Here is a 23,482-nt window from a genome sequence, read left to right as displayed (position 1 = left end):
GAGAGGAAGTTCAGCAGATCTGTTCCCCTGGAGCTTCTCTGCTGGACATATAGAACATTTGTTCTGTGTACAGTGGGTGGGGAACGCCAAAGACTGCTGCACTGTATTCATCTATAATGTTGCCATTTCCTAGGAAAATAATACGCCTCTGAAATGTTGTGGTACTAGGACTTGTCAGCTTCCTTGAGTTCCTCAAAGAAACTGAAAAAAATGAATGTATCAGAAAGATGATAAATGACAGATGACAGACAGATGTATATAAGAGGTGCAGGTCACATTTCTGCCATATTCAAACAGCAGTATTTTATCTAAACCCTTGATCCACTGTACTGGAGGATGCTTGGATTCAGCTGAAGTGTCCCTCTGCCTGGCTCTGCTGGGTTTTGCTGGTAAGGGGCCTCCATTGCCACAGATGTGCCGGCTGAAAGTGCAGACAAGTGGAAGTGGCGGTAGCCAGTGAAAAGCTGGGGTGTTTCTGGCTTGAGGAGGAGCTAGAGAAAAGGCCAGTTTTGGCTGGCCAAGGATCTGCTGAGTCCTTAGTAAGTCCAGCTACTGGTGAAGGGCCCGACCAAGCCCAGAGCTGATATGTACAGCAAAAAATCCTCCCTCTAGCTGGGGTGAGTAGCAGAGCTGGGCTGTGGCTATGGCACTCCATTAGCCCTGCTGCTCCTGGCCAGGAGTTTGGACTACTCCCTTAGAACCCAGCATAGATCCTCCTCCTCCTCCTCTTCAATTCTGCTCTGGGGAGGGAGTGGTTTTATGGTTGTCCCATGGGCCAGTCAGCCAGTACTCTACACAGCCAGTTTCTGCTCGAAGCAGGAAGAACTGATTGCTCTTAAACTCTAACGAAAAGGTATCTCTCTCTCAAATGATAAGGGCTTCACAGCAGGCTCACTGTGCAAGCTGTCTATAGCTTTATGAATCCTTCATTCCCCACACCTTTCCTACTTCTTCTCCCTCCTTCTCACCAAACATACATTGTTGTTTCTACATTTTCCCCTGCATCTATTTTTGTCTTCCACTGCTTCATCATAGCCCCTTGCAGTTTGTCTTTCTATTTTGAAAAAAGTGGTGGGTTTTTAATCTCTTCAAACTGTCCACAGAGTCATTTCGTTCAGCCTGAGATGCATCAATTGTTTGAGACAAATCTGCATAAATCATTTATCGGAGGCTTTTGAATAATGAACAAAGGATACCGCTAAGCCTTGCTCTGTAAATAATTGATCCAAGAGGCTGGTTGCTGCAAAGGCTTGCTAAGCTTCGCTGGAGATGCTTTCAGGTGTCAGCTGGAGGTAGTCTTTCTGAGGGGTTTCATTTCTCAGGATGCTGCCAGACTGCCACTTTTCCTGGTGGGTTTCAACCGCATACCAGCCGATTCAGGTTGTACAACTGATGGCACTCTTCTGCAACAAACACCCCTGTTTCCTCCCAAATAGAACTTGTTGTGATAAGAAAGCAGCCCAGAAATTTCACCAAAAAGTGTGAGATAATGCTTGCTTGATGCCATGGCATATAACATGCCTGCAAACAAATCAGAATTATTTCATTAAGTGACCAGAACCAATGATGGGCAGAGCCAACTAACTTTAGCATTGCTATCAGCCAACCTCTTCCCAAAGGTAACTCAAAGACTAAAGGGGATAAAGCTGTCAGGCAGTGTCACCCCCTGGGCTGGTTGTAAGTAAGGGCTGGTTGTTGTGAGAAGGCAGGCAGGCAGGTGGGGTCTGGCTGAAGGGAGAGTGAGGTTGGCCTAATGGAGAAGTCTTCATGTGTGAGAAGCCCCCTTCTCCCATCGTTGGCATCATGACTCTCCCCCTAGAGGACTCTACCACATAGAGGACTATTTCTGTTTTTGGAAGCTGCCAGCCCCCTCGTGATGTCAGCAATCCTTACAGTAATCCTCAATCACATCTCAGAAGTATTTGCAAGTCTACTAACTGGTAAAATAGCTTCCATTAAAGGATGACGAGAGGTTAATACCAAGTCTCTTTTGACTCACCGTTTCTCATCTATTGTTTCTGTTCTGTTTAATGTGTAATGCTACAATAAAAAACAAACCACCAGAACAGTCCCTGCCTACAGATTTATACTTTGATAAACAATTTGATAAACCCAGTAATGTCAAAGCTGGGAACATCTAGGAGAAAGGCCATCTAACTCATCACTATCGTTAAAAATAAAAATAAAAGAAGCCAGCTCATTTATGGGCACAAAGTTGATTCAACGTTATGTTTTAATCCAGGTCTGGGGAACCTGCAGCCCTCTGGGTGTTTGACTACAACTCCCATCATCCCTGACCATTGGCCATGCTAGCTGAGGCTGATGGGAGTTGGAGTATCACAACATCTGGGGGACCACTTCTGTTTTAATCTAATTTTAATGAAGACACTTTCCTTGGGGGAGAAAATTCCAGCTGGATCTGGGTTGGGTTTTTTTGGGGGGGGATCATTAAATTTGTGTACTCTCGTTATTTCATATCCTAAAACCTGACTTCTCTCCTTCTTTGGCATTTTCAACCACTTCAGATATTTCTGTCATTTTACATTGTTTCCTTCACTCAGACACTGTGGAAGCAGCTCCTTCATATTTAGCTCCTCGGAAAGACACAGTCCCTTTCATCCTATAATATTATTTCTGTTGCCCTTCTTGTGTTCCCAGCCTTCAAACTCAGATTAACATTACAGTAACATGATGTTCAGTACCCAAGGCAATGCTCCAATATTGCAGTTATGAGTTCTGAATGGGCTATTATTGTGCAACTGATGTATACTCAGGGATTTGTGGCAAAAGTTCTTATTTTTATTTTAAGGTAGATTCCATGCTATGGTTTTCTAGGGTTTGAAAATAAAACAGCTAGTATCATCCTGCCTTTATGTACATCAGTTGGTGTGACTATGTGTCCAACTTTAGAGAAGTATACTGCCTCCGACAGGGGCGGTACAACAAAGCCATAATGGCTACCTCTGCTGTTGGAGACAGTGTGCCTCTGAGTACCAGTGGTTGGGATACACAACTGGGGAGAGTTCTGTTGCACTCATGTCCTGCTTGTAACCAGTTACCTGGTTGGCTACTGAACTAGATGGACCTTTGGTCTGATCCAGCTGGTTTCTGTTCTTATGTCTGCTGTTTCTGAAGGTGCCCTCTGTTTGAAGGGCTGCCCAGTCCAAGTCCAGTTTAAAGATCAAAAGCCCTAAGAAGACTGACCAGGGTCCTTGAAGTTGTCCACCGGTCCTTAGCCCCTGGACAGCAGACTGAGCAGACGCACAGGTCACATGCCATAGTCTTCCCCACTACAGGTGAGATGTATCATATTTCTCTTTAAATTATAGCCATTAGTTCTAAACCTGCATTAATTTGAATGACTGTATGTGTCAGGGGCTGGACTGAGGAGGAATGGTGGGGGCTGCTCCCCTTCTCCTGAACCTTCCCGAGAACAGGAGGACAGTGTAGATTTAGAACAGTGGTTTGCAGAAGGTCATAGTTCAGAGGCTGTAGAGGGGAGAAGCTGGGAAATATTGGGAGAGGAACAGCAGGAAGAAGAAACATCAGAGGAGAGACAGCTGACAGACTTAGTGTCCTTGGACAGCATTTCCGACCCCCCCTCTCCCAGGACCAGGCAAGCATTGAGGGTAGTAGAACAGAAGGCTCAGAGGCAGAAAGCTCAGATTAGCCATTGCAAGGGTGACGTAGAATAGGAGAGATGGAGGGGTGGGACTTTAATCGGAGCAACAACATTATTTTAGGGAGGCTGCATTTCTTTGTCTCTCTCTCTGTGAACTATGGAATAAATTACTTGGTAAGAACTACAGTGGTACCTCGGGTTACATACGCTTCAGGTTATATACGCTTCAGGTTACAGACTCCGCTAACCCAGAAATAGTGCATCAGGTTAAGAACTTTGCTTCAGGAAGAAAACAGAAATCGTGCTCCAGCGGCACAGCAGCAGCAGCAGGAGGCCCCATTAGCTAAAGTGGTGTTTCAGGTTAAGAACAGTTTCAGGTTAAGTACGGACCTCCGGAAGGAATTAAGTACTTAACCTGAGATACCACTGTACTCTTGTATATCTGCTTACTGGCTGCCACCGGGGGGAGGGATCAGATTCCCTGAAGCCTGACAGTATGTATGTATGTATGTCCTCTTTTGTCATCCGTTTTGGTGATTTCCTCTTTTTTTGGCATTGCGCAAGTGACCACTCCAGAATCAGCGGTAGGGTTTCCTCTGGAATGCTGCATGGAGTTTTGGTCATCCCATTTTAAAGGGGATTTCATAGAGTTGGAAAAGGTGCAGAAGCAGGCAAACATTATAACCCATGGACTGGAACCAGTGAGGCTTTCAATTGGCTAATGTGTTTGGGGACTTTTTAGCTTAGTGGAAAAAATACAGCTAAGAAGAGACTTGATAGAAGAACATATAATTATGCATGGAGTGGAGAAAGAGGAGAGGGAGAATGTTTTCCTTCCTCTCTTATAGGACTAGCACTTGCCACTTAATGGCATAATTCTCTGCATTGTGTGTGCATGGTCCTGAAAGCACTGTTGATGTAAGCACACTCTGCACATGCACAGATATTCCAGGGCTGAGCGTTCATGCTGGAAACATAACCCAAGGCTGTGCCCTGATGAGATGAGGCTCAAATTAAAACCTTGCCTTTGGCATCATGCCATGTCTCCAAGGGCTGGTCAGAACTGAGCGCTTGTGAAATTGCTTTGACCACTGGCTGCAAACGTATACAATAAATCAGAGAGCTTGTGATGAAGCACAAAAAGACATAATTTACAGCCCTTGGATACAGTCGAGAAAAAGGCAGGCTTACTTTCCTATAAGGCAATGGGACAAGTGCAAGCTTAAGAGAGCTTAAATGCCTGATCCTTTCTATGCGAAAACGGCTAAGTGGGGAGATTTACTCTGAAAGAAGTCCCATTAAGTTCAGGAAGGCTTGCTTCCAGCTGTTTGACAACAAGCAGTCCAGCAGGGAGATGGGGAACAAGGTTTAATCTATTTTCATGACAGCTGATAAGTGTGAGTGTTTATTTTTAAGCATTATGAACCAGTATTATGGAGAGGAACTGTGTAAACAGCACCCAGTCCAGTGCCTAGTTCATCATCCAGCTAGGAATATTTACTTACTGCATTTTTATCTCACCTCTTCTCTCAAGACCTAGTGACAATGCACTTGGTTTTCTCCCCCCACCCCATTTTATCCTTATTATAACCCTATGAGGTAGGTTAGGCTTAGAGTTAATGAATAAGGTCACTCAGATACATAACCTGACAAGGCATGTCCTCTAGCTGAATCAAGATGGACACTTTGGAACCAGGACTGCAAAGAAAATGGTGTCAAACATGCCCCCCCCCCAATTTCATATATTTAATAATACTGGAAGCCTCATTGAATTAACCAGGAACCAGATTTTAATCTACAATTAAAGTGTTAGTTGTTTGAAGCATACAAATTTAAAATTGCAGCCCTAATTGCAGCCCATTCACACACCATACAAAAGTAAGAATTGTTTTCAGTTGTTAATAATAGGAAGCACAAATGACTCATGCATTCTTCACCAATTGAAAACGTCCGAAGATACTCTAAGGGGCAATAGATAAAACAGCTTGCACAGAGCAATCATTTTGCTTCTCACCTGGCATAAATAAGGCCACTGATCCAGTCATCACTGTCAACTAAGAGATGGTCTCTATGGAAACCAAGGGGAAATATCTATCACACCTATCAGTCACCCATTTAATGGTTGATTCAAGGACCCTTCCCAGCTCCTGAGGGGGATCTTTCAAGACCCTTCAACCTTCTAACATGAAAAAATGTGTAATCATTGCTCATTTGTGTTGCAGGTAAATAAGACATTTCTCCGCAGGGAAGTGCTTGTTTTGAAGATGTCACAAATCCTCCAGCATTCCATCAGCATTATATTTTTCATGGGAAATTGTGATTCGTTCTGCCAGCTAGCAAGACTATTGCAGTTTGGCATGCTATGTGGAGAGCAATTGCATAAGGATGCTAGAGACATCCATTTGATAATGTTGGTGATGAGTGCCATAACTTCCCTGCAGAATTATGTGGAGTACCCCTGGGCTCCACAACCATAGGACAACTTCTTCTCACCTTCCTTCCTTCTTTCCTGCCACAGGCATCCTTCCAGAAACGGCATATAAAGAGCCATACTATATGGCTTAAACAATTGTACTGGACTGGGAGAAGAAGAAGAAGAGTTTGGATTTGATACCCCGCTTTATCACTACCCGAAGGAGTCTCAAAGCAGCTAACATTCTCCTTTCCTTTCCTCCCCCACAACAAACACTCTGTGAGGTGAGTGGGGCTGAGAGACTTCAAAGAAGTGTGACTGGCCCAAGGTCACCCAGCAGCTGCATGTGGAGGAGCGGAGATGCGAACCCAGTTCCCCAGATTACGAGTCTATTGCTCTTAACCACTACACCACAGAGGTCATTTACCTGTTCTGGGTGGGATTGCCCTCCCTCCAAAGGAGCAGGTATGCAGTCTGAGGGTACTCTTTGGTTCATCTCTGTCACTAGCAGCTCAAGTGACCTCTGTAGTCAGAAGTGTTTTTTACCAACTCAGATAATACACCAGCAGTAACCGTTCCTGGACCCCAACAACCTGACCACAGTGGTCCATTCCTTGGTAACCTCGAGGCACTTTGGGTGAGGCTGTCATTGTATCTGGCCTGCAAGCTACAACTAGTGCAGAATGTAGGAGCAGGACTGGTCATAGTGCAGAATGTCTCAGCTGACAACATGTTATTCCACTGCTGGGACCTCTACACTGGTTGCCAGTTTGCTCCTGGATCATGTTCAAAGTGCAAGTTAATTCACAAAGCCCTAAGCAACTTGGGTCCAAAGTACCTTAAGGGAAATCTGATCACTTACAATCCACCTTGACCATTGAGATCCTCTGATGGAGTATGTCCCTGAGGTATGATTGGCCTTCACTAGGGACTGAGCCTCAGTTTGGCAGGCTCTGACCTCTGGAACTCCCTGCCTGTAGAGGTTTGGCAAGAAACATCCCTCCCTTCTTTCACATGTTTTTTGAAAACTATATTGTTTGGATGGGCCTTTGAAATATGAATTTTCTCTTTTTAACCAATCAGTATTTACTGATGTTTAAAGTGTTTGTATGGTGGTTGTTTTTTGCTGATTTTATTATTATATTTTGTATACCACCTCAATATGTTTTTTAAATGAAAGTGTGGAATAGAAATACATAAAATAAATGCACCATCCATTCTTTTTATAGTGCTTTTTGGGGGGAGATTTTGCTCTCTGAATAAACTTCTGTTTCTTGTAGTGCGCTTCTAGCAGCAAGGAGAGTTGAGTGCATGTTGTTTCAGAACTCCCGTAAGCCAATTTTCTACACTCTGCGATGCATGTGTGTAAAATGCTTAGCTGGTACCCTTTTAATATCTCCCCCACTAGAAACAGAGAATGACTGCTCCCCGCTTAAAACGGGGGGCGCCCTTTGCGGGGATGCGCGCAGCCCCTAGATCTGGAGCGGCTTCATCAGCGTAGGCTTGGCTTTGCCTTCCCTCAGGTGGGATACCTGGAGGTCTCCGCCTACCTCAGTCAGTTGTCCAATCCCACCTGGGGGAAGTGTTGCCAAGGAGACCAGGCCAGGTAGGGGAGGGATTACCTGCCCACACAATAGAGGGAGGATCTTACCTGGGAATCCTCACTTGGCTTCAGAGCTTCTCCCACCCTACCCACCCTCAGTTAATGTCTTATTTTGCAGGTTAACTTTTCTTCACAGGTATGCGGGCGCTGCTACGTTAAGGTCACTGTTAAAGGGCCGGAAAGGAGTTTCCCTGCATTGGCAGGTTTCGCCTTTCCCATAGCAAAACATCACAACTTTGGCGGTATCAGGCCTTGGGCGGAATCCTTTAGTCCATCTTCCTCTTTGCAGCGGCGATACCAGGGTTCCCCGTTAAAGGGGTTTCTGAAGGGAGGCTTTGACCGTACGCCGAAAGGTCGTCATTGCTCTCCCCTGCGGCAGCGGCGTAACGGGGGCAGCTATCTCTGCTTGAACATATGTTCTCCAGAGCCGGCCCATCCCCCCCCACTGGATAACCCTGATGCTCCCTAGGTCCCCGGCTGGGGACTGGGGAGGGAGAACGCCCAATGCCTGAGCCAAGGTCTACCCACATTTGAAATTTAATAAAGTTGTGGCCAATTTAATCCCATAGCACGTTGTCTTGAGTCGTTATTCCACATGATGGGGGGGGGCGTGCGGGATCTGGGGACTCCGCCTGTCCACGCAAAGAAGAAATCTAGCGAAACATTATCTCCCCGCAAACCAATTTCCCAGTCAGTGCTGATAGTAGCAGGATCGTGATTCCTCCTTGGCAGGAAGACTTGTGGTGTGGCATCTTTCCAGACCACAGAGCACCTGCTGAATAATTAAAAAAGCCTCTCATTTTAGTCTACAACGGTTCTTCCACTTCTCCATCAGAATCTGATTTTCTGAGCCCATAGGAGACCCATCTTGAGACATCGCCCACCTCTGCTTTAGTTTACCACATTATATTTTGGAGAATATGCACAACATCTGAGACACAGCTAATAAATAAATCAGGTTTATTTGGAAAGGAATATAGATCTATATTAATGCAAGTTGTGAGACACCTGAAAATAATAGAGAAGGTTGCCATGGCACTAGAAACCAAGCGATACTGTATTTTACATTTGCGAGGGAAGGAGGGTTCAGAATTGTGGAATCACAGAACAGTAGAGTTTGTAGGGACCCCAAAAGTCACATAGTTTAAACCCCTGCAATACATAAGATGGGGGATATTTGTCTGTTAGGGGCTACTACCCTTAAGCCTCTGTTACCAGTCAGACGGCAGAGGAAATATTCATTCAGCATCAGCAGAACTTACAACGTTAAACAGTGTACACACAGCACTATTTACATATATACAGAATATGAGGTATAGTAAAACACAGGAGGTGTCAAATATTCAAGGGCTGGTACAACGTATCAATCCACGTTGTCTACAGTGTCAACACTACTAAGACTGAAGTCCCCCCTCATTGCACTCAATCATATACACTCGCGCACACACTACAATGCATACCCATGTCTGAGGTATTTTTTTCTTAAAATGTCTGTTTTTAGTGCACACAGTTGCGTCAGCACGCTGAATTAGCAAAGGTGAAGTGAGAAGAAATAAGAGAGCTATGGGCAGAGGACCTCCACATGGGGACAAGTGAGAATTAAGAAGAGATGGGCCTGGTGTCCTATTCTTAAACCTGTGGCAGCTCCCTGTTCATGGTGAATGGGTAGCCAACTTCTGCAGCACATCCGAGGCATGCAAAACCCCATGTTCTGCTCAGATAAACACGTCCATTATGAGCAGAGAGCTGTCATGGGTCTAAGCAGGGAAAGGAGCCACTGTTAAAAGAGTGTGTTTGTGTCATGTCATCATGCAGTGGTTCTGAGTGAAATTTCCCTCCTCTTTACAAAGATACTCCAGGTCTCAAGAGCCACTTGGGTACTAGATTTTAAAACAGGGCTTGAGTGACAGACAGGTCTCATTTCGACATGACTATCTTTCTCCGCAGGAATCTTGCTATGAACAGATGGCTTTGACAGAAGCAAAACCGTAGGTTTTATGCTGTTTTTTCTTTTTTTAAAAAAGAGAGAGATGTTTTACCATCCTAAAAGAAAACCCCATTTGCACACACTCATTCAGTACTCTGGTGACCCTGCTTCAGCGAATGTGATTTAGAAGACAGTCACATCCTAAACTAAACTTCACACCTTATATATTTTTGTGATCCTGTGAATGAGATCCTGTTATGATAACATTTTGCAGACATTTGAACACTAGGAATACAGTTGCAGGTCAGTCCTAATCATGTCGACTTGGAAGTAATAATAATTTTACTTCTCTGATTTGCCTTCTCCGAATTTTATGCTGAAGTTCTTTAGCCAGATAAAATGAAAATGCATATATTAGGGAACAGCATGAACAAAATCACATATGTTTGTGAAAATAACTGACAAATACATGTTAAATTTGGGGAAGTGCCTGCAAAAATGTATATACTGGGCAGAAAAATGATAATTTAGGGAAAATACACAGTAATATGAGGGTGAATTTCATGAGGCCTATTTTAAAAAAAAAATGTTTGCAAACTGATGAGAAAATGTGGAGAACTGAACATAAGACTGGAAAAATGAGAAGTAGAGAGAAACTGAAATGGACAGACTCATTCATTGCTATCTGGGAGTCAGATTGAACTCAGTGGTGCTTACTTCTGAGTAGGCATGCATCAGCCTTGTTAGTGTAAAAAAATCTGGTGTTGGCCACTGGATAGATCATACCCACGGTGGTTGTATACAGTGGAGCGTAGAACAGAAACATTATAAGATAATTGGAATGGGAGGCAGGTGGGATTTGTAAATAGGAAATAGTAAAGTGTCCCAAGTATGTGTGTGTGTGTGTGTGTGTGTGTGTGTGTGTGTGTGTGTATATATATATATATATATATATATATATAGTTCTTTCAAAGAACAGAAAATTGAATGAAGCAAAATGACATGAAGCTGTCAGATGTGCTGGTTTTTTTTTTTTTTACAGTACAACAATTTTAGTTACTGTACACATTATGTAACTGGAAAACAGTTGGCATTTCCAGATCATACTTGCTGATTAGCTCACATTTCAGTTAAAACAGACAATCTGCCATCTGGCTGTTGCTTGAGAAACAAAAACAAAGTTAAAGCTCTAATACAAAAGCGACATTTGCATTGACACTATGAAGAATTGCCACTGCCACAAAAAAAGTGCATTTCTCCCCACAACTTCCAAATGTTCAAACATCCTTCTGACCTGACAAATCCAGAGATCCATGCCTGCCTTTTATATATACAGTTGTCTTGGAAGTCACCACAGAACCAAGACAGGACACTGAATCATGGGTCTTATTTCTGAAGAGACCTGGAGGAAAACAATGGCACACGTTCATCTTCTCACCAAAGACTGCCTACTGCTTGATGAGAACTCAGCACTCCTACGTGGGGCAGGCCAGACTCATCCTGCACTAACTCCTGGTATAATGCTGAGCTCCAGCCTTCTTCACACGCCCCGTTTATCCAAAGAAGAGAACACCAAATAGAAAAGTAGTCTTTAAAAAGAAGAAGGAACAAGTCACAGGTGCTGGGCACGGCAGTCACCTGCCAAGCAGCTTCAAGTATTTACAATATTTCCCTTTAAGTCACTTCTTTATACAAATGGTGCGGTACTTTTGACGAAGTGGTTTCAAGCACTGCTCTCATGAGTGCTTGCTACTGTCATCACCTGTAGCTCCCAAGTCCATTAGGAACTTGCTCCCGTCAGCCATTTTCTTTAAGGCACTGCATGTAAGTGTATAGACTCCATCTTAGCAGAGCTTTCTTCACTGGATAGTGCATTTCTCTCTTTCTCTCGTTTGCCCTTCTCTGAGGACTTTGGATTTGATGTATTTCAGGTCGCTGTTGACACTGGGTCGGCGAGCAAAGGGGGAGATCATGCCATAGGCATCTGTCTCTTTGACCCTGTGCATCCTGAAGGATTTTTGGTGGAAGGTGTCCCCATACTGGACAGAGATCTTCCTGTGAAGGGCGGGACTCATCTCGTGGGGCAGCTTGGCCATGCTGAAAAGAACGTAGAACATCTCGTTGACGTTGGTGTTCTTCTTGGCCGAGACTTCAAAGTAAGCACAGTTCTCATCGCTAGAGACCAGCTTCTCCGCTTCCTCAGAGCGAACTTTGCGGTAGGGTTCACCATGATCGTTTTTGTTGCCACAGATCACCATGGGTAGGTCACCTGTTTCCTTGGTCTTGTTCTTCAGGCAGGATTTGACTTCAAGGATCTGCTGCTGGAGCCTCTTGACCTCATCAAAGGACTCTCTGCTATCCAAACTGAACACTAAGATGAAAACGTCTCCTGCAATATTTCAAGAGGGGGAAACAAATTAAGCCAATCCGTTACAACCTCTCTTAGAAAAGATAATGGAAAAGTCGTACACAGCAAGGGATTTGTTTATCCCAACTATATTAAGAACATGAGAAGATCCTGTAGGATCACACCAGTAGCCCATCTAGCCCAACATACTGCTCCCACAGTGACCAACCAGATCACTATGAGAAGCAGGACCTGGGTGCGAGAGCACTTTCCCTTCCTGATGTTTCAACCAACTGGTATTCAGAAGCATACTTCCTCACTCTGTGATATAACCAAACATATGGTATAACCAAAACATTTAGAGAACCTGTGTTTGGATAAAAGGAATGCTATTTACAGAGCTTTCATTGTAAAGAATGGAATGAATTAAGATGGCATGGATTTTTAGCAAAATAATGTTTTATAACAACATACTGACAGGTCTATCAAACTTTTGCATGTGTGCCAAAATCCTCCTCTTGTCCCCCCCCCCTTTACTGGGATCGCATGGCTGTGGTGAGATCTTGCCAGAACCCAGAAGCCTCCATAGCCATATCTCCTTGCTTCTCTGGCAGTGGGGGTGGGGCAGCGGGGCACACCTGCAAAGGTGCTCCTTGGGTTCTGCTGCCTGAGGCGGCTGCCTCAGTTTGCCTCATGGATGGGCCGATCCTAGCATTATTTCATTATCTGGATACCTGGTTTTTCTTACAGTTTTGACCTGACCAGACTCATTTCTGTTCTCAGTGGAATACTAAGGTGGGCCCAGAGAGTTATTATATCTCACTCTGTGTTTTACATTTTCTATATACAGCCAGTGAGATGATATTATTATTATTATTATTATTATTATTATTATTATTATTATTATTATCATCATCATCATCACCACCCCTTTGAGCTACAGACTCCCAAGCCATATCACAGACTTCTCCAGAAACTTATTTCAGTTAAGAGCTCCTTGCCATGTTGCACAAGGGCTCTTTGTTCAGGAAACCCAAACTGTTCTTGGGCACAGGGAGGTGGCTGAATTCTGTGGATCCCAGCTGGCAACTCCTTGGAGATGGGAGTACAAAGATAACATGAGCCAAACCTTGCAAACAGGAATTGCAAGCACCTGGGACTGATTTGAACCCCTGCCTCTCCTTCCCCAAACTGATGTGCATTGACTTGGGTCCACTAGGAGGAGCCCCTGGTAACCCCCTCCTCTCACACACAATCACACGTCTAACCTGTGAGTATGGAAAGTCTCCTCATGGCAGGGAACGGATGGTTCCCAGATGTGTCCAAGATGTCCAGCTGATACATATCACCCCGGATGTTGTAGACTTTGCGATGGAAATCCTCAATCGTGGGTGTGTACTGGTCCTCAAAGCGGCCATTGAGAAACCGTGAGACGATGGAGCTCTTGCCCACCCTGGAGGCTCCAAGGACAACCATGCGGTAGGAGTTTTTGGCTGGCACGTTCAAGGTGCAGTTCCCACTGGACATAGTCTTCATCATTGCTTAGATCTGCACAGATAAAAAAAAAAAGATATGGTTTTATCGTCAGCATGAAAAAATCAACAGCAGGAATACCAACCTGGTGCCTTTACCAGGAACTACAAATCCCATCCTCGCTGTCTATTGGCCATGCTGATGGGAGCTGTAGTCTGGGTTGGGAAAGACTGGGCTGCAGCAAACTAGGAAATGGCTACAGCAATATATACAAGCCAGCAGAATAACAGAAGAGTAGGTCGCCTACACCCGGGGAAGCTGTTTTGTTGTGTTAAAAAAGAATGGATTTTCTAAGCAGCAAAAAGGAAGCTCAACAGGGAAAGCATAGAATCATAGAGTTGCAAGGGACCACAGGGATCATCTAGTCTAACCCCCTGCAATGCAGGAATCCACATTTTGCCCAATGTGGGGTTTGAACCCACAACCCTGAGATTAAGAGTCTCATGCTCTACTGACTGAGCTATCCCATGCCCTATAAAAAGTGAGTGAGCGAACTGATTATTCCACAGCAATTGCCTGTGTGGAATCGGCCATTGTCTTATCTCTTGCAATTCATGAACAGAGGGTCCCAGATAAGAAAACAAATGAGAGAATGGTTACACAAACAGAGCGTAAGCATGCCAGTCATTGAAAACTACAGGGACTCTTGAGACTCCAAACACATCTTTCATTCACCAAACCTGTTCCATGACAAAAAGGAGAATTAAAGCATAGTACTCCATAAAGCAAGGGATGCAGGTGGCACTGTGGGTTAAACCACAGAGCCTAGGGCTTCCGGATCAGAAGGTTTGAATCCCTGTGATGGGGTGAGCTCCCGTTGCTTGGTCCCTGCTCCTGCCAACCTAGCAGTTTGAAAGCACACCAGTGCAAGTAGATAAATAAATAGGTACCACTCTGGCGGGAAGGTAAACAGTGTTTCCGTGCACTGCTCTGGTTTGCCAGAAGTGGCTTAGTCATGCTGGCCACATGACCTGGAAGCTGAATGCCGGCTCCCTCGGCCAATAAAGCGAGATGAGTGCCGCAACCCCAGAGTCGTCCGCAACTGGACCTAATGTTCAGGGGTCCCTTTACCTTTACCTTTACCCCATAAAGCAGGGGTGGGGAACCTGGGGATTACAACACTCATCATCCCTGGCCACTGCCATGCTGGTTGGGTCTGATGGCAGCTGAAGTCCAGCAACCACTAGAGGCTCACAGGTTTTCTACTACGGTAATAAAGAAATGTTACAAGGTATGTTTGCTTTGATTTCTAGGAACGTTATTCAAGAGGATTAGTTTTACTAGTCTGCTACAGCCAGTGGTGGCCGGTCCTCATTGGTACAGAAGGCCCAGAAGTCAAGAGTAGGAGGAGCCAGAGCGAGTGACAGGCAGAGCCAATTAATTCCTGCTTTGTCCCATCCTCCTCCCTGTTGAGTCCTACAAGGGCATCCCTGAGACTAAGCAGCAGCAGCAGGAGGAGGACAGGCAGTTCTGCCCCTCCCCCCCCCCCGCACCAGTTGTAAAGAGGAAGGCAGGTGAGCTGCAGGAGTTGGCTGAGGGCAGACTGAGGATTTTGGGATAGTGCCCCAATCTCTCTAAGAAACCAGCCTCCCTGGTTATAGCAAGCATTGTCAGAGGGAGATAAAAAATACGGGAACACACACACACATTGCATCTTATAGACTGAAAAAATTATTGTTGCTTAAGCTTATGTGGACTACAGCCAACTTTATCAGCTGCATGGATCTGGAAGATATAGATTTCTACATGATATAGAGGGAGGGGGAACTGTAAACAATGCAGCAACAAGGCAAAACTCAGAGAAAGCTGTTATGAAAGACAAAGCGGGTTCTCAATGTGCTATTTAGTTTATGTACTCTTTATGCAATGTTACATTTCAAATGACATATAGCTATAGCTATAATCTGCTTAAGAACATCAGAGGAGCCCTCCTGGATCAGAACAAAGGCTCATCAACTTCTTATTTTACAGTGACCATCCATATGCCCATGGGAAGCTCCAAATCAGGGTCACCCTTGCTTATTTCCCAAGCCATCTTTTAAAACATCTCGACTAATTTTCTAACCTGTGGAAGTATCAAAAGTGAAATAGCAAAACCGTTGTCATGGCTGACAAAAAAAGCCTTGGGGTATCTCTCTTGGAAAAAAAAACATATGAACCAGCGCCCCTATGAGCATTGTTCTAGAACCCCAAATGAGGATGGAGCATTATTTTGTCATGTGAATTGAGAGTCACATCTGTTGCTCTGCTCACTTTTGCCTCTAGCTGCATCGGCCACCAACATGCAGCTCCAGGTGTGTTGCCCATAGGGCAATACAGCCTTCAAGCTGAGCAAGCTTCCCCAACCCTGCCCTAGTTCTTCTAAAGATGATCTTTCATCTTACGCTACGGCAGGAAGGGGGAAACTTGTGGGTTTTTTTAGATATTGCTGCTCCCCAGCTCCCCTCAGCTGCAGCCAGCAGAGCCAAGAATGATGGGATTTGTAATCCAACAGCATCCAGATAATTTCTCACCCCTGCACTAGGGTTATAGTCCTATGCACACTTATAATGCAATCAGAAACATGTCTACTTGGAAGTAAATCCTATTGATTGCAATGGGGTTTACTTGCAGGTAAATGGGATTAGGATTGCAGCCTCTGTTGTAAAGCCCACTGAACTCAGTGGGGTTCACCTCTGAATAAAAGTGCTTTGGATCCCCCAGTAAATAACTTCATTGCGTTTCCCCACTATTCTTCATGTCAAGGTGCTTTATCCCTGTGTTTGTATGTCACGCAGATAGAGCTTCTGTCCCACATTTGAGCCGAGGATGTTGTATGACCTAGATAGTGAAGTCTAATAAATTACAGGTCCACTTAAAAAGCATTATCTGCCATTGAATCAGCCCAGTTGTAGCAATTAATTGATCAATGCTTTGTGCCCTGTTTAAAACACAACCCCCTCCATTTATTGTGTTGCAATGAAAACATCCATCATCTATCTATCTATCTATCTATCTATCTATCTATCTATCTATCATCTATCTATCATCATCTATCCATCATCTATCTATCTATCTATCTATCTATCTATCTATCTATCTATCTATCTATCTATCTATCATCTATCTATCTATCTATCTATCTATCTATCTATCTATCTATCATCTATCCATCTATCTATCATCTATCTATTTATCTATTATCTACCTACCTACCTATCTATCATCTATCTATCTCTCTGTCTGTCTGTCTGTCTGTCTGTCTGTCTGTCTGTCTGTCTAATGGTGCTTAATATCATAATCAGCTGTTCATCTTGACAGATTTGGACATCCCACTATTACACACACACATTAATACTTGTATGTTGTATTGGCAATAATATATTTTTCTTTCCCATGCAGTTTTAGTCTGTAGCTCTCTTTTACACCCCCCCCCGAAAAAACAAACCCCCTTTTCAGCATTCCACTACAACCTCATCTTAAAGAGGTGGGAAGCAAAGCAAAGGCAGTTTGAATGTCTTGCCCAAGGTCAAGCAAGTGGCACTGGTACTTGCTACTCAAACTCCTTCCCCACCTTCACTAAACTGCCTAATTTATTACCTTAGTAGAGGTATTTACTTTACTATTTATTATTACATATATCCCCTCAATAGCTCAGTCGGTAGAGCATGAGACTCTTAATGTCAGGGTCATGAATTTAAGCCCCACACTGGGCAAAAGATTCCTGCATTGCAGGAGGTTGGACCCTCAAAGGTGGGGTACAAATAATAAAATGCATTATTATTATTATTATTATTATTATTATTATTATTATTATTATTATTACAATTCTATGATTCTCTGTATATCTCACCTTTCCTTCAAGCAGTTCAAGGGGGAATATATTCAGTTTTCTCCTCTCCATAATATCCTCACAACAACCTTGTGAGGTGGGGGACTAGCCCAAGGCAAGCTTCATGTCTGAATGTGGCTTTGAACCCTAGTCTCCCAGGCCCCAGTCTGATGCTGCAACCACTACACCACATTGGCTCTCTTGGTACAGGCATACCTCAAAAAGTGGAGGTTCAGAGCTACAGAAGTAAATGGAGACATTGGGTTGCATCCAGCTAATTTAAACTCTGAATAGACTCACGGAAATGAATGAACCTAAGTTAGCCATAGCCATTTATTTATTTATTTATTTATTTATTTATTTATTTATTTATTTATTTATGTAGAAACTAGCATGGGATGTGATGGGTAGCTTTTCAGTAGAGCACCCAGATTGTAGTCTTATTCGTATTGCTTTATGACGCTTTTGTTGCAATCTGGTTCCATTTGCCCAGGTATTGATTCCGAAAGGGCTTCTAAACATTCCATCTGTTAGCTTTTTAACTTGGTGCACGGAGGTCCACTTTGATTCCTGCAGCCACCGTTCTTCTAATAGCCTCTGAAATTCCAAAGCAAAGTGAAGCTGTTTTCTTTCATGCACCACACAGACTCTCTCTCTTCCCTTCTCCGTGTTGCTGCAGCTTTTCTGACTCACCAAAATCACCTTTATTGTCTCACAGAACACCCCTCAGTGTGTGTGTGTGTGTGTGTGTGTGTGTGCATGTGCACACCCACCCAAACGGTACATTATAAAAAATGAACAAGGATGTCTTGCCCATTTACTAGTTATGAGATATAGATAGATGATAGATAGATAGATAGATGATAGATAGATAGATGATAGATAGATGATAGAGGCTTTTTAATATCAGGTTCATGCTATTTACCGTAAGTCCCTCACTAATTTAAGGGTGTCATATTAGCCCATCCTTACATCCACATGTTGAATGTTAGCACTTTCTCTCAAGAAACTACTCTAGCTAGTTTCCTAACAGCATATCATCATCATCTGCTTGATAAAAGACACAGAGCGGACAAATATTGACAGTAAGGTCACTCCACAAGCCAGCTGGTGGCTTGTCTTTGCCAACTTCCCCATCCCTTTTCTGGAACCTCTCGGTTATGCATTTCTAATGTAAAAGCATCAGTGGGTCCTAAACTGGTATCTTTCCCAGTCACATCCCATCCCTATATTTGCTTGTGGAGCAGCTGAGATTGAAATTCCATGTCTCATATGGCTCAGTTCTTAAAAGTGATTGAAAACACACTCATCCCCTTTCCCCCAATCCTGTATACGCAAGGTAGGCACCAGGGGGAACACATAAAGATGATCCAGGTATAGAGAAATGTCATGGGGACGGACAGACAACCTGCATCAGAAACCTGCTTTGGGGGGCTATCTAACCGATTTCTTTTTTGGTGCTTGCCCCAGAGCATCTAAAGCAGACAAAACTGCTATATAGCATCCGCAGGGTATATAATGGCAAGCTTCAGTTCTCTCACACTTTATTTACTGTCCTTTCATGCTTAAAAGACAGGGGGAAAAGAAGAGAAAAGATCACAAGAAACAATGCAGAATAGCTAGCTCTGCTCTCAGCTACAAAGTCCCACAACCCCCTTCCCTTAAAAAACCCATCTAGACACTGTTGCTTGGAGATATTATTCTACACATCTAGCTACAAAGATCCTTCATTTACCTTTCTCTTTCTTTGGAAGGGAAATACTGGCTCCTCTTGCAGTCAGCAGCGTTGGCTCAGCGGACTGAATCAGCAGCAGCAGCAGCAGCAGCAGCAGCAACTGCTGCTTGTAGTCTTTGAAGCTGATGCTTTCTGCCCAAACCTCCCGTTCTGTCACTCCTGTATTCAAGAGAGGGAAGGACAACTTCAGCGCTTCAGCAGCTGTTCCCCCACACAGAGAGTCTTTGCTGAATCAGAAGACACACATGGCTCAAAGTTTGTTCTTCAAAAACCAGCAGTTGCCTTTTTTTCATCTGGGCTCTTGAGGAGAGATGTTTGTGTGTGTGTCCTCTCTTTTTCTCTTTCTTCCCACTGCTCTCAGTTTACTCCAAAACAGAGCTGGCAGTCTCCTCCTCAAGCTTGCACAGTTGTTTGTCTTGTAACTTGAAATTCAGATAACTCATTTGGAGAATGAGAGGGGGCTCTGGTGCGACATCTATCCTTTGGAACGGGTGAGTGCATCTCCCGGGCCTATATGTTCCTTCTTGCACAGCTTCAAGGCAGGAAAGAGAAATGGATAAAAGGCAAGAGAGATGATGATGATGATGATGATGGATTGATAAATCAATAAATAGAAAATTTCCTTTAAAATCAGCCTTTGATGGTTTTTGGAAGAATAAGCGAGAGATTTTCTTTCTAAAAGCTAAGCGCTCTTTAATGTTTTTCACTACTCAAGTGACTTTATGTATATGTGTATTCTCCCTCTTTCCCTCTCTATATCTCTCCCTGCCTCTCTCCTTCATTCAGCAGCTGGTAAATTCCTGGTAAGTTTCTTTTTGTAGATTTCACAGTTAACTGAATCACTGTTCCCCTGAAATCGATGGGAAAGTTGCCAAGGGCTGGGGGGAGGGGGCGGTGGACAGTTCTGTAGAAAGCACAGGAGGAAACTTTCATTGAAAACAAAGTATTTACAGATTTGGGTTTGTTATTTCTCCTTGTTTATTCCAAAGATAGGAAGTCTGGGTTGGAGGAGTGTAGTAATGATTTCGCAATTCAAATGGAGACTCACGCTCCCCAACCCCGCAAAGTCATTGAGCAAACCAGCACCTGAGCGAGCGACTGCTTTTTTTTTTTATACCCTAAAAATGCATAAACCTTTCAAAACGGCATATATCTTTCTTCCAGTGTTTTTTGCTAGAAGGAAGCTGCTCAACCTAATAAGGACATTCTGCGTTGCTGTAGATATCTGTGATTGCTCTTTTGAGGCAGATAATCTCCTCCTGCAATGTTTAGCTGCTGTTAGGTATTCATCACATTGCTGGCTGATTAACTCTGACCCAAGAGCTGGATTAGATTGAGGGTGGCAAATGGTGTGGGACTTCAGTTCCCAGTGTCGGCTTTCTTGTGACAAATCCACACAACTCATTATCATCAAAGGATGGACCTTGATCTTATGGTGCAAGAAGTGCCTGTCTCCGAGATAACTGAATGTCTCTGGAAACCTTCAAAGGCATTTGCTCACTAATCTGACTTTGTTTGGCTCCCTCTTTAGCCATTTACCTTAGTACCATGGTTGGACATTCACCTTAAGTAAAGACAGATGTGTTATGTGTCCCATGTTATCATATCTGGGAAGGGGAGATACGGTCTGTCTTGGACTGGTCTGGACTGGGGTGCTCTTACCTCGAAGAAAGAGGTCCACAGCTTGGGGGTGCTCTTGGGTCCAACACTGTCACTGGAGGTTCAGATGACCTTGGCATCTAGGAGTGCCAGCATTGTGCTATGACCCTTTTTTGGACAGATATGATTTGTCTGCTGTACTCCACACTCTGGTAACTTCCAGACTGAAGTATCATACTGGCCCAAATATAAGCCACACCCCCCCCAATTCAGACCCTGAAAAGTTAAAGTGTGGCTTGCATTCGAGACCCTATGCTACCAGCAAAGCTGCGCAGCTCCCCCTCCCCAGAGAGCAGCCTGGGAGCGCGGAGCAACAGTGTGCAGCACACACGCCGTTCCCAAGCCTCCCCCGAGCCGCCAGAAAGAAGGGGGAAGGGGGGAAGGCTGCCGGCAAAGCAGAGTGGCTCCCCCCCCCCCCAGGAAGCAGCCCGGGTATTGTCTTTTTGTCTTTTGCCTCCTTCCATTTTAAAGGTGTGGCTTATTTGCGGGTGCAGCTTATATTCAGGCCAATACAGTATTGCAGTGTGCTTTACTCACTTGGTCCAAAATGCAGTGGCCAGGGGTCTGTTTAGATCTCACATAAGCCCTGTTTGTTTGTTTGTTTGTTTGTTTGTTTGTTTGTTATGTTTTTATATATATAAAAAAATCAGGCATCAAAAAGGGGGGAGGACAACAAATATTCCCTCCCTCATAAGTACAGAATCTTGAAATAGTTACACTGACTAATTAGGTCATTTCACTTACTGAACAAAAGTGTCATTCCACAGATTACCATGGTCTGTTGTAGCCATGTTTGTTTGATGTTGCATAAGAGATAAAATTACATCAGGTTGAATAAAAAGTGTCTTTTTGGTGAATGCTGAAGACACACCACTTTACCCTGGCTTTTGATATGTGACATGTAAATTTTCAGGACCCATCTTATTTTTTGTGGCTGTAAGTTGTTTTGAACTGTTTTCAACATTCTGTTTTAATTGTTGTAACCCACCCGGGGACCTAAGGATGATGGGGGGTGGGAACCAAACAAAATAAGAGCCCTGCTGGATCTGGCCAAAGACCTATCTAGGTTAGCATTTTGTTTTCATGGTGGACCAGCAACTGCCTATTGGGAACCCACATGCAGGATATAAACACACTAGCACTCTCACAGGGCACTTCCACACCAGTGATTCACTGTGATTTTGCACTATCCCAGGCACTAGCTTTTTTTGGGGGGGGGAGGAGGGCATCCACACAATGTTGCATGCATCTCATTTCCCTCCCCCCTTGTTAATTCAAATTTCCCCTTACTGCATGCCCCCCTCCCAAATTAGTACTGTCAAAAGACTGGTATAGATGCAAAAAAAATGGTTTCTAGGCTTTCCATTCATGCACAAGTCCCTCATGCCTATCAAAAGGCATGAGGGACAGCAGATTCCTGCCAGTTTCACACCCTTCATGAGTCATTTGGCAAGCTTGTGATGAAACACCAAAGGTCCTTGGAGCATCGTAGTCCAGTAGATGCTGCTGGTGAAAATAAAGGTGAGGAGGCATGATGATGTAAACCTACCTGAATGGGCTACAATTCTTCTCTTTTTCTAACATTGGAGTCACACAGGTATGTGTGGAAGGAGACAGGATTAAATAAGAGAAGGGAGTGACAAAATCCCTTCCTGCGTTCTGGAAAGTGGCCAAGTTCAAAAGGCTGCTAAGAACTTCTCATAGAAAAATAGGCGTTTCTATTGCCGCACTTGCAGAAGTCCTTTCGTTTACTACTAAACAAAAAAAATATTGCTCAACGTGTAGACACTGGGAAAGTGAGACAAGTGGCAACAGAGGAAACACTCTTGAACTAGTTGCAAAATACAATCCTAAAAAAGAGGCTGTTCCTCACAGTGCAAAGTATGCACGTCATTCCACTCAAGATGAATCGTTAAGCATTCTTACCACAATGGTTCTGGAGTCAATTTCTCATGGAGTGGAGTTCTCAGCATTCAGACTAAGTGCTGCTGCTGTCCAGCGTCACAGAGATCTCTGATCTACTTCATCCTTGCTATCATTTTTTCCCAATGGCTGAGTGTGGGCGACTGCGTTAGGATGCAGGCACAGGGACAATGAGAAGATGTCATTGCTAGGTCCCTGAATAAGCTGTTATCTGGCTGTTCACCCACTGTCTGGGAAGCATGCTTAATTATCGCTGTGCCTGAAAGCTGTGCCAGCAAGACTGGATGATTGGGGGGTGGCTAATGCCATCACTTTTCCAAATAACTAAGCAGGCCTCCTGATCTTTCTGGGCTACGCAGCCAAATATAATGCATGGAGTGGTGGTCACAGTTTTTGTGGTGGACACTGCAGCCATAGAAATGGATACTGGCCATATCTGTAGCATGGGCCTTTGTGCATACAAGGAAGGTAGAAAAGTGTATACTGCAGCCACAGAAGTTAATAGCCTGAGATTTGTTTTGTTTCTTACTATCCTTCCAAGAGGCTAGTCAGCTGCGCTAGTAGGAGATGTGGGTGGCACTGTGGTCTAAACCACCGAGTCTCTTGGGCTTGCCAATTGGAAGGTTGGTAGTTCAAATCCATGTGATGGGGTGAGCTCCTGTTGCTCTGTCCCAGCTCCTGCCAACCTAGCTGTTTGAAAGCACACCAGTGCAAGCAGATAAATAGGTACCGCTGCAGCAGGAAGGTAAACGTCATTTCGGTGTGCTCTGGCACTCGTCACAGTCCTCTGTATGACCCGGAAAGCTGTCTGTGGACAAACGCTGACTCCCTCAGCCTGAAAAGTGAGATGAGCGCCACACCACATAGTTGCCTTTGACTGGACTTAACTGTTCAGGGGTCCTTTACCTT

The 23,482-nt window shown here is 44.2% G+C and overlaps 1 protein-coding gene across 2 annotated transcripts; it reads right to left on the bottom strand.

Annotated features, from left to right (window-relative positions):
• Positions 1-11,161: 11,161 nt before the first annotated feature.
• Positions 11,162-19,700, bottom strand: RASD2 (RASD family member 2). 2 transcript variants are annotated; one of them, XM_081879531.1, is made up of 3 exons: positions 18,992-19,700; positions 13,181-13,460; positions 11,162-11,954 (listed from the first exon to the last, which is right to left on the bottom strand). In XM_081879531.1, exons 2-3 carry the CDS (start codon positions 13,449-13,451, stop codon positions 11,425-11,427), a joined length of 801 nt encoding a protein of 266 aa, XP_081735657.1. In that variant the 5' UTR covers positions 13,452-13,460; positions 18,992-19,700; the 3' UTR covers positions 11,162-11,424. The 2 variants fall into 2 exon arrangements, with proteins under 2 accessions (XP_081735657.1, XP_081735658.1); XM_081879532.1 differs by lacking the exon at positions 18,992-19,700 and adding an exon at positions 17,278-17,535.
• Between the last annotated feature and the right edge of the window lie 3,782 nt (positions 19,701-23,482).

Source organism: Podarcis erhardii, assembly GCF_964252035.2.
Source record: "Podarcis erhardii genome assembly, chromosome: 10".
Classification (NCBI taxonomy): Eukaryota; Metazoa; Chordata; class Lepidosauria; order Squamata; family Lacertidae; genus Podarcis; species Podarcis erhardii.
The sequence above is the reverse complement of the archived record's forward strand: the minus strand, read 5'-3'. Positions and strand labels throughout refer to the sequence as shown.